We start from the raw sequence: 10,174 nt of genomic DNA, 5'->3' as shown, positions 1-10,174 counted from the left end.
CAGTCCAGGGGGGGCAGGTGGCCTCAGCCCATTATCTCACAGTAGGTGATGGAGGCGATAAGCACCCCGGCCACGAAGATAGTCACGGTATGCCACGTGGAGGTCCCAAAGTAGGAGAGGAGGCCGTCCCGGGAACAGGAACATCGGTCAATTCGGTGATGCAGCCTCCGGCCAGGCCAGGGGGGGGGGGGGTCAGGAAGAGGTCAGAGGGCGGGAGCCGGGGCAAAGGGCCGAAGACTAACAGGTATTCAAGAGCTGGGGTCAAAGGGTTATCACAGAACTTGAGGATTCCAGAAGAAGTGGAGGCACCAGGGAGTAGGCGGCAGGTCAGGGGTCACCGGGAGGTCAGAGGTCATTGGGTCAAAGGTCACAAAAAGGTCATCAGGTCCCCGAGGAATCAAGGGTTGATCAGATAGGTGAGGAAATGCATTTACAGACCACATCTGATGAGGTGAACATGCAGAGGGCAGGGGGCACCACTGTGGTGGGCTGGGGGGGGGGGTTCCGGAGGAAGGGAAGGGGTTTGGGGCCTCACCCAACCGCCCTGGTCCTGGATCCAGCCCAGCAGCCGCTCTCGAAGGAAGTCCAGTGTCCAGCCCATGATGGTCCTGAACAGCTCAGGCACTTTGGTGCACAGGGCCTGGGGGAGTGGGTGGGCCTCAGGAGCAGGCTGGTCCCCCGCGCCTCGAGCCCCCCTTCTCAGCTCTGCCTCCTCCTGCAGCCCCGCAGCCTCCTTCCCCCTCGGTCAGAACCAGCTTCATACACTGTCGCCTGGACCGGCCACTGTCAGCTGCCCTGCCCACACACCTTCCCTGGCTCCCCAGCGCCCGGGGGTAAAGCAGAAGGCAGAGCTCGGCCCGCGGGCCCTGAGTGAGGCTCTGATGGAACATAATCCGATGGGTGGCTGCTCTCCGGGGCCTCACGCCCTTCCCATCCTCATTCCCACCAACGCTTCCTGCTGATACTCGGGCCTCAACCAAAGGAACGTTCCCTCATCCCTCCAACCTCGGGTCTAAGGTCACGTCCCCAGAGAGGGCTCTTCTGGCCTTCAGACCAGGTATGACTCCACAGCCTGCATACATGGCCTCTCTCCATTTCCCCGAACGTCCGCTTCCCACTCTGTCTGCTGCGTCTCCCCTCCTGGTGTCCCCAGCCCACCATCACCATGACTGCTGTCCCCCTCACCTCACCGCCAACATTCCACCTCATTCATTAGCTCAATATCCCAAACACAAACACAAGTCTATTTCGCCCGGCCGGCGTGGCTCAGTGGTTGAGCATCGACCTATGAAGCAGGAGGTTACGGTTCGATTCCCGGTCAGGGCGCCCGGGTTGTAGGCGCGATCCCCAGTGTGGGTCATGCGGGAAGCAACCAATCAGTGATTCTCTCTCATCATCGATGTTTCTATCTCTCTCGCCCTTTCCCTTCCTCTCTGAAATCAATAAAAATATTTTTTTTAGTTCTAGCTGGTTTGGCTCAGTGCATAGAGCGTCGGCCTGCGGACTGAAGGGTCCCAGGTTCGATTCCGGTCAAGGGCACATGCATGGGTTGCGGGCTCGATCCCCAGTGGGGGGTGTGCGGGAGGCAGCTGATCCATGATTCTCTCTCTTCATGGAAGGTTTTATCTCTCTCTCCCTCTTCCTTCCTCTCTGAAATCAATAAAAATATTAAAAAAAAAAAAATCTGCCCTAACCGGTTTGGCTCAGTGGATAGAGCGTTGGCCTGTGGACTGAAAGGTCCCAGGTTCGATTCCGGTCAAGGGCATGTACCTTGGTTGCGGGCACATCCCCCGTAGGAGGTGTGCAGGAGGCAGCTGATCGATGTTTCTCTCCCTCAATGTTTCTAACTCTCTATCCCTCTCCCTTCCTCTCTATAAAAAATCAATAAATTATATTTTTTAAAAAATCTATTTCCAGCTCTGGCCAGTCTGGCTCAGTGGATAGAGTGTTGGCCTGTGGACTGAAGGGTCCCGGGTTCGATTCCAATCAAGGGCACATGCCTGGGTTTCGGGCTCAATCCCTAGTAGGGGGGTGCGTGGGAGGGCAGCCGGTCAATGATTCTCTCTCATCATTGATGTTTCTATCTCTCCCTCTCCCTCTCTGAAATCAATAAAAATATATATTAAAAAATGTGTATTTCCACACCTCTAGTGCTACTAGCTGAGTCCAGGTCAGTCATTGTTTGTAGGGACTGTCTATAACAGGTGCCCCCACCCCAGCTCCTCCGCTTTTGCCCTTCTGTCCCATAATCCCTTTTTCTACTCACAATGGCCAATTTGTTGAGCTTCCCTTCCCCAATATATATATTTTAATTGATTTCAGAGGGGAAGGGAGAAGGAGATTGAGATAGAAACATCAATGATGAGAGAGAATCATTGATCAGCTGCCTCCTGCACGCCCCCTACTGGGGATTGAGCCTGCAACCCGGGCGTGTGCCCTGAACAGGAATCGAACCCAGGACCCTTCAGTCTACAGGCTGACGCTCTATCCACTGAGCCAAACCAGCTAGGGCCTCCCTCAATATTTTATCATGAGAATCTTCAGAGAAAAGTTAAAAGAATTTCACAGTGAACAACCATACGCCTGCAACCTAGATTCTACAATTAACATTTTGCTATACTTGCTGGAATAATATGTTAAGTGTATAAATCAGGTCACCTCACTCTCCTGTTTACAATCAGCCAATTGCCCTGGCGGGGGTGCCTCGGTTGTGTGAGCGTCCTCTGTGCACTGAAAGGTTGCGGGTTCGATTCCCCGTCAGGGCACACGCCCAGGTTGCAGGCTCTTCCCCCTCGGGTGCGTGCAGGAGGCAGCCAATCGCTGTTTCTCTCTCACATCGATCTTTCTCTATCTTTCTCTCTCTCCCTTCCTTTTTCTCTATAATCAATGAAAACATATTTAAAACAACAATAATAAAATAAAACCAGCTAATCACTCCATCTCACTCCGAGTGAAGTTGAAGTCCTTACAGTGGCCCATCAGGCCCCTCAAAACCTGCCCTCATCTCCTATCCTTTTCCCCTCCTCACTTGGTTCTAACCACAAGGGCCTCCTCAACCCATAAGGTCTGGTCTTACCCCAGGGCCTTTGCACTTGCTGTGCCCGCTCCAGATGCCTTTCCCCCAATCCTTATATGTCACTGCATCTTTCTTGTCGTTCCAACTTGGGCTTTCATGTCACCTCCCCTGAGAAGTCTTTCCTGGTCAATTCGCCCCAAACCACATCACCCTAGCTTACTCCTCTCAGCACCTGTCGCTCGACGTGAGCGCCCCGAGAGCAGGGACCTAACCCGCTTTGTTTGGTGCTGCATTCTGGGTGCGGAGTACACGATGGCACATAGTAGGCCCAATAAATATCTGTTGGATGAATACATGAATGAAGGAGCAGACAACGGGCTCATAGCTATCTCCTTCGGTCCGTCTGGGCTGCCACAGGGGTTGACGCCACACCTCCCAGGTCCCCCGCGGGTTTGAGGGGAGCCTTCCCGGGCTCCCTACCCTGCAGCCACCCACCTTGAGCACCAGTTTGCTGGCAAAGTAGAAGAGGGCGACAACCCGGCCCCAGTTGAAGTTGCCGTCGGAGAACATTTCGGACGCCACTCGGAAGAAGACCTCTCGGGGGGAGTCTGTGTCCACAGCCGCGATCATCCTGCAGGCGAGAGGGGAGCCGGTGGCGGAGGGGATCAGGCGGAGCATGCAAACCGTGGCATCCCCCCCATAGACCAACCATGAGAAAACTGAGGCCCGAGGCCAGTTTGAAACGAAAAGCAAGAAGCCAACGCAGGGGAAAGGGACCAGGTGGACATTTAGGAAAGTGGGGAAATGAAAATGACCCCCCGAAGGAGGGTTTCAAGATCCTATGGGCCCAGCCGGCCTAGCTCAGGGGTTGAGCGACGACCTATGAACCAGGAGGTCATAGGTCGTCCGGGCACGTGCAGTGTGGGCCACGCAGGGGGCAGCCCATCAATGACTCCATCTCATCACCGATATTTCTCTCTCTCCCTTCCTCTCTGAAATCAATAAAAATCTATTTTCTTTTCTTTTTTTTTAAAGATCCTCAGGGAGGGGCGGGCTGGGAGTCAGAGTGCTGAGTTGGGTGGCGGGCCCTGGACCCCTGGGTCTGCAGGAACCGGGGGCTGTGGACCTGGACTCAGTGCTCCTCAGGGAAGGGGGGGCCGGGGGCTGGGACTCCTGGGTTCCGGGGGCCACACCTCTGCAGCTCCATGTTACTGTCGAGCTCGTCGCCAATGCGCTTGAGGCACTCGCTGAGCTTCTTGGTGGATGCATCCTGGGGGACCCTGGGCCCCAGGGGCAGCTGGGGACGCCTCTCCCCCCATGTGCTCTGCTTGGTCCTTGGATGAAGCTGGAGGGGAACAGAGGAGGGGGCACCGTCAGCCCGGGGGGGGGGGGGTGTCACGCTTCAAATCCGCTCCACAATAATCAGACCTCACACTCACCCCTTTAGTAAAAGGGCCCCTGTCTTCATGATCTGCTCAGAGCTGGTGGGCCCTGGAGGAGAGAGGAGGGAAGAGGTGCCTGGACTCATGGGTCCTGGGGGGCCTGGGGGGGCTCATGGCCCCTGATGGAGGTCAGTGTCCCTGGAAGGTGAAGTGATTGGTGGCCCGGACAACGGGGTCCCTGGTGGAGAAAGGCGGGGAGCCTGGGCCCGCATCCCGCATTCTTCCGGGAAGGGAGACTCCGGGAACCCTGAAAGCATCCCGGCCCGAGGGGACCCCGGGGAGACCCGCCCCGCCCACCAGGAAGTGGCGCCGGCGACAAGCCCGGGCTTGCCCCGGGGGGCTTGAATTCTGGGGTCCCCAGCTTATCGGGGGTCCCGGAGCCCCGGGCAGGAAGGGATCGGGGCGCGGAGGCCAGAGAGCCAGGGGACCTCGGGGAAGGAGGGGGCGGGAGGCTGGCAGCGCCCGACCCGGGAGTTTCCGAGCCGGAGTGCGTGGAAGATCGCACGCCCCGGGACCCGCAGGCGGGATGGGGGGGGGCCGGCCGGCGGGGGGCTCGCCCTCCTCCCGCCCGTCTGCCTCCCGCCTCACCCCCGTCTCTGGGCTGCTCCCCGGACCCGTCCATCACCGCCGCTCTCGCCGCCGCCTCTCGCCGGGTCTGCCCCGGCGGCTGCAGCACGCCCCCGGTCACGTGACAGCCCGCGGAGCGTGCGTCGCGCCACGTGACCGCCCCGCAAAATGGCCGCCGCGGGGCTCTGCCCCGCAGGGCCGCCGCTCACTGCGCCGCACCGGCCGCGCTCGTCACGTGACTGTGCAAGCAGCACGGCCCTTCAGGAGCTGGTCCTGGCGCCATGCCACCCGCCACCAATGCAATCACAGTATAGCTGTCATTCATTCATTCATCCATCCATCCATTCATTCATTCATCCATCCATCCATTCATTCATTCATTCATTCGTTCGTTCATCATTGCAATATTTTCAGAAGTTTGGGGCGTGGCTTGAACCCTCCAGGGCAGAAGAAACATCCAGCGCACAACAGAGAGGAACAGCAGAGGCCAGAAATACCATTCACTGAGGTAGGACGCCTGGGATGAGGAAAGCCAGTGAATGTGTATGTGAAAATAAAGGAAATCTTAACTTCGAAAGCGGCCAAACTAATCTCTGGTGAGAGATTGGATGGGTACAGACAGGGTGGGGCTCCCGGGGTGCCCGAAATGTGCCATTGGTGGGGCTGGGCGGTGATTTCTCGCTATACACATATTTAAGAATTCACGCCCTGGCCGGTTTGGCTCAGGGGATAGAGCGTCAGCCTGCGGACTGAAGAGTCCTGGGTTCGGTTCTGATCGAGGGCAAGCTGCAGGCCTAATCCCCAGTAGGGGGTGTGCAGGAGGCAGCCAATCAATGATTCTCATCATTGATGTTTCTATATCTCTCCCTCTCCCTTCCCCTCTGAAATCAATAAAAATATTTAAAATATAAATAAATAAATAAAAATTCACTGAACCGTACACATAAAACGTGCACTTTACTATATGGAAGTTATTACATCTCATTTACAAAGAAATAATAAGAAGAAGAAGGAACTTGGATTTGGAAAATAGGCTGGGGTCAGATGATGAAGGGTTTGGGCGAAAAAAGAGAAGGGATCTATGTCCCAAAGGTGGCTGGGAGCCACGGCAATAGAAGATTATCGGTGTTCCGGTCCATCAGCCTAAAGTCACCAGGAACATAGTCTGATAAAGTCAAGTTTATTGGACCCATTGCAACAACGGAGCCCGTACAACAGCAACCATGGAGCATCTTTTTAAAAAATATATATTTTTATTGATTTTTCACAGAGAGGAAGGGAGAGGGATAGAGTGTTAGAAACATCGATGAGAGAAGAACATCGATCAGCTGCCTCCTGCACACCCCCTACTGGGGATGTGCCCCCAACCAAGGTACATGCCCTTGGCCGGAATCGAACCCGGGACCTTTCAGTCCACAGGCTGACGCTCTATCCACTGAGCCAAACCAGTTAGGGCCACCATGGAGCATCTTGACACAGGAGGAGAAGGTAGGGTTATAGAGTCTGGAGGAAGGGTGGGATTTAGGTGACAGCTATATGGTGGGCTCAGAGCAAAGCAGGGTCAACATCCGGTGTGGACTGTGAAGGACCAGGTGGGTCCTGCATCCCTCCAGGGTCCTGTACCCTTGGAAACGACAAGGTGAATGGAGAAGTGTATTGCTGGGTCCAGAATCCCTTGGCAGCTTTGCACCTGGGTTGAAAATCAAGGCTGCTACTTTGTGTCATATGGTTTAGATCCAACAGGCAAGAATGGGCTGTTTCATGTTTACTGATGGAATTTCCAACACTTCGTGATTTTATTTTATTTTTATGTTTTTATTGATTTTTAGAGAGAGGGGGAGGGAGATGGATAAGGAGATGGAAACATCAATGAGCGAGAAACATCATTGATCGGCTGCCTCCTGCACGCCCATACTGGGGGGTCGAGCCCAGGAATTGAGCCCCTGACCTCTGGGTTCCTGGGTTGATGTTCAACCACCGAGCCACACCGGCTGGGCCCTTCATGATTTTAGAGAACAGTTTCTCTGTGAGTAAGAAAACATGTCCTTGGGGGAAATGATGTTTCCTATTAACTCTGAAGCTGCATTTTTCTGTGACTACTGGAGGCCCGGTGCACGAAAATTCATGCCAGAGTAGGCCTTCCTTCTCCCGGCTGCTGGCACTGGCTTCCCTCTGGCACCTGGGACCTGGGCTGGCTTCCCTCTGGCCCCGGCTTCATCAGGAAGGACATCCAGAATGACATCCAGTCCAATTAGCATATTACCCTTTTATTATTATAGATTATTTGAACTCAGTAAATTAGTTCTCCCTCTACCTCAGTAACAGAAAAGGGAAGAAAGGGTTTCATTGCAGCCACAGACCTCTAAACAGTACAGTTGATGAATAGAGGGGAGAAGACTTTTTAGATAATTCCGAAGTCAAAATTGTTTACAATACGAAAGATGCTATATTGAAACTGTTTAGTCCATCTCCAACATGGGCCCAGTGAGTCTCACCTCCAGGTTTTCATACCCCTCCCACGCCGAATAAGACTGACCAGTGTGATTAACAGGGCACTGTGAAAATGACAGAGTATAACTTGCAAGATTAGATAATAAGTCACTGCAGCTCTGCCTTGCTCTCTCTTACCGTAAACCACTAGCATTAGAGGAAACAGAGGCCATGTTGTGAAGACACTTTAGCCGTCATCTTCTAGAGCAGTGGTTCTCAACCTGTGGGTCGCGACCCCTTTGAGGGTCAAATGATCCTTTCACAGGGGTCGCCTAAGACCATCGGAAAACACATACACAATACATATTGTTTTTGTGATTAATCACTATGCTTTAATTATGTTCAATTTGTAACAGTGAAATTGGGGGTCACCACAACATGAGGAACTGTATTAAAGGGTCGTGGCATTAGGGAGGTTGAGAACCACTGCTCTAGAGAAACACGTGTCTCAGAACCAAGTCCCCAGCCATGTGAGTGAGCCACTTTGGAAGCACATGCTACTGCCCCAGTCCAGCCTTCGGATGACACCTGTCCACACCAACACCCTGACTGCAACCTCATGAGCTCTTAAGCCAGAACCACCCAGCTAAGCCACTCATGGATTTCTGACTCTCAGAGATGGTGTGAGATAATACACATTTATTGTTGTTTTAAGCTACAATGTTTGGGGGCAACTTGTTACACAGCAATAGATAACGAATACACCCAGGATAAATTAGCCTATGTACAGATGAGGAGGTCAGAGGCCAGAGGTCAGAGGCAAGTCCAAAGTTGTACAACGGGTAGGATTTGGGGGTTCCAGTTCTGCTTAGATATCTTAAAGCTGAATCGATCTCTCACGCCGTAAAAATTATACCAGTTTTTCTGGTTAGCGATTGCCATGTAAGTAATAAGGCCAAAGCTCAGTGGTTTAAAACAACAGTCATTTCATTATCTTCCATTGGCCTATGGTTGATGACATCGGGAAAGGCTTAGCCTGGATTTGATCAAGATCTGATCAAACACCTGTTTTCATGGAGCCTCACGGCTTTCCACATGGTTCCTTCGTGTGGGGTACACTGGGCTTCCTCACCGCTTGGTGGCTTCAAGGAAGCAGAACTGCTCGCATGATGGCTGAAGTTCAAGAGGATTTCAGCTCACAAGGAATTACATACCTTTCCTGACTCAACCTCAAGTCATCCAGCGTCACTTCTGCTGTGTTCCAATGGCTACAAGTGAGTCATGAGCCCACTCAATTTCAAGGGAAGGGGGACGAGACTCCACCTCTTTTTTAAAAAAATATATATTTTATTGATTTTTTACAGAGAGGAAGGGAGAGGGTATAGAGAGTTAGAAACATCCATGAGAGAGAAACATCGATCAGCTGCCTCCTGCACGCCCCCTACTGGGGATGTGCCCACAACCAAGGCACATGCCCTTGACCGGAATCGAACCCGGGACCCTTCAGTCCACAGGCCGACGCTCTGTCCACTGAGCCAAACCGGTTAGGGCGAGACTCCGCCTCTTACTGGGGGAAGTGAGTGGAGACAGGAGACATCTTTGAAAAATATAAGGTGGCCATACCAATCCAACTGCGTTGGCAAAGGCTAATGTAACGGGCGTGAACAACACAGAAGTTGATTTCCCTCTCATGTAACAGCCCAAGACTAAGCAATCCCAAGTGATATTAACAGTGACTAACGTTCCCGTGTCAGGAATTATAATGGTTCATTTAATTGTATGTGCCAACTTGACTGGGCCACAGGGTGACCAGAACCTTATTCTGTGTGTTTCTGGGTCCGATTAACATTTAAGTCGGCAGATGAGCAAAGCAGATGGCACTCCCTAAGGTGGGTGGGCCTCATCCCATCCGTTGAAGGCCTGAATGGAGCCAAAAAGCTGACCCTCCTCTGAGTGAGAAAGAATTCTTCCCGGCCGCCATAGTGCCAGGACATCAGCTTTCTTCCTTCAGATTCTAACGGAAACATTGGTTCTTTCCGGGTCTTGAGCTGCCAGCCTTCAGACAAGAATTACGCCACTTGCCGAAACCAGTTTGGCTCAGTGGATAGAGCATCGGCCTGCGGACTGAAGGGTCCCAGGTTCGATTCCGGTCAAGGGCATGTACCTTGGTTGCGGGCACATCCCCAGTAGGGGGTGTGCAGGAGGCAGCTGATCGATGTTTCTCTCTCATCGATGTTTCTAACTCTCTATCTCTCTCCCTTCCTCTCTGTAAAAAATCAATAAAAAAAAATATATTTTTTTAAAAAAAAGAATTACGCCACCTTGCCCGGCCTACATAGCCCAGTGGCTGAGCATCGACCTAGGAACCAAGAGGTCACGGTCAGGGCACATGCCTGGACTGCAGGCTCGATCCCCAGTGTGATGTGTGCAGGAGGCAGCCGATCAATGATTCTCTCTCATCGTTGATGTTTTTATCTCTCTCTCCTTCCCTCTCTGAAATAAAACAAAAAACAAAAAACAAAAAAACTAGACTACCAGCTCTCCTGATACGGTATTCAGGCCTTCGGACTTGGACTTGATCTAAACATCAGCTCTCCTGGGTCTCCAGTTGCCAATTCAACCGGCAGATCTTGGGGCAGGCCGACCTCCATAGAGATGTCTTCCTTCTGTCCTTCTAGCTTTTGGCTCCACCATCCACAACACAGGGCTTCCATCTCAC

The 10,174-nt window shown here is 52.9% G+C and overlaps 1 protein-coding gene across 1 annotated transcript; it reads right to left on the bottom strand.

The window, feature by feature from the left end:
- Window positions 1-23: 23 nt before the first annotated feature.
- BAX (BCL2 associated X, apoptosis regulator) lies at window positions 24-5,080 on the bottom strand. The gene is made up of 6 exons (XM_023749023.1): window positions 5,047-5,080; window positions 4,456-4,487; window positions 4,210-4,361; window positions 3,512-3,647; window positions 536-640; window positions 24-128 (listed from the first exon to the last, which is right to left on the bottom strand). The coding sequence occupies exons 1-6, from the start codon at window positions 5,078-5,080 to the stop codon at window positions 24-26; spliced, it is 564 nt and encodes a 187-aa protein (XP_023604791.1).
- Window positions 5,081-10,174: the final 5,094 nt, after the last annotated feature.

Source organism: Myotis lucifugus, unplaced genomic scaffold (assembly GCF_000147115.1).
Source record: "Myotis lucifugus unplaced genomic scaffold, Myoluc2.0 scaffold_2433, whole genome shotgun sequence".
Taxonomy (NCBI): Eukaryota; Metazoa; Chordata; class Mammalia; order Chiroptera; family Vespertilionidae; genus Myotis; species Myotis lucifugus.
This window is presented reverse-complemented; position numbering and strand designations above follow the sequence as displayed.

Excerpts from the sequence above, each read along its gene's own strand:
- BAX (XM_023749023.1), bottom strand. The coding sequence starts at position 5,080 with ATGGACGGGTCCGGGGAGCAGCCCAGAGACGGGG. Across the intron at positions 4,488-5,046 it reads GGAGCAGCCCAGAGACGGGG|ATCATGAAGACAGGGGCCCT; the intron begins GTGAGGCGGGAG and ends AGCTCTGAGCAG. Across the intron at positions 129-535 it reads TCCAGGACCAGGGCGGTTGG|GACGGCCTCCTCTCCTACTT; the intron begins GTGAGGCCCCAA and ends TCCTGTTCCCGG.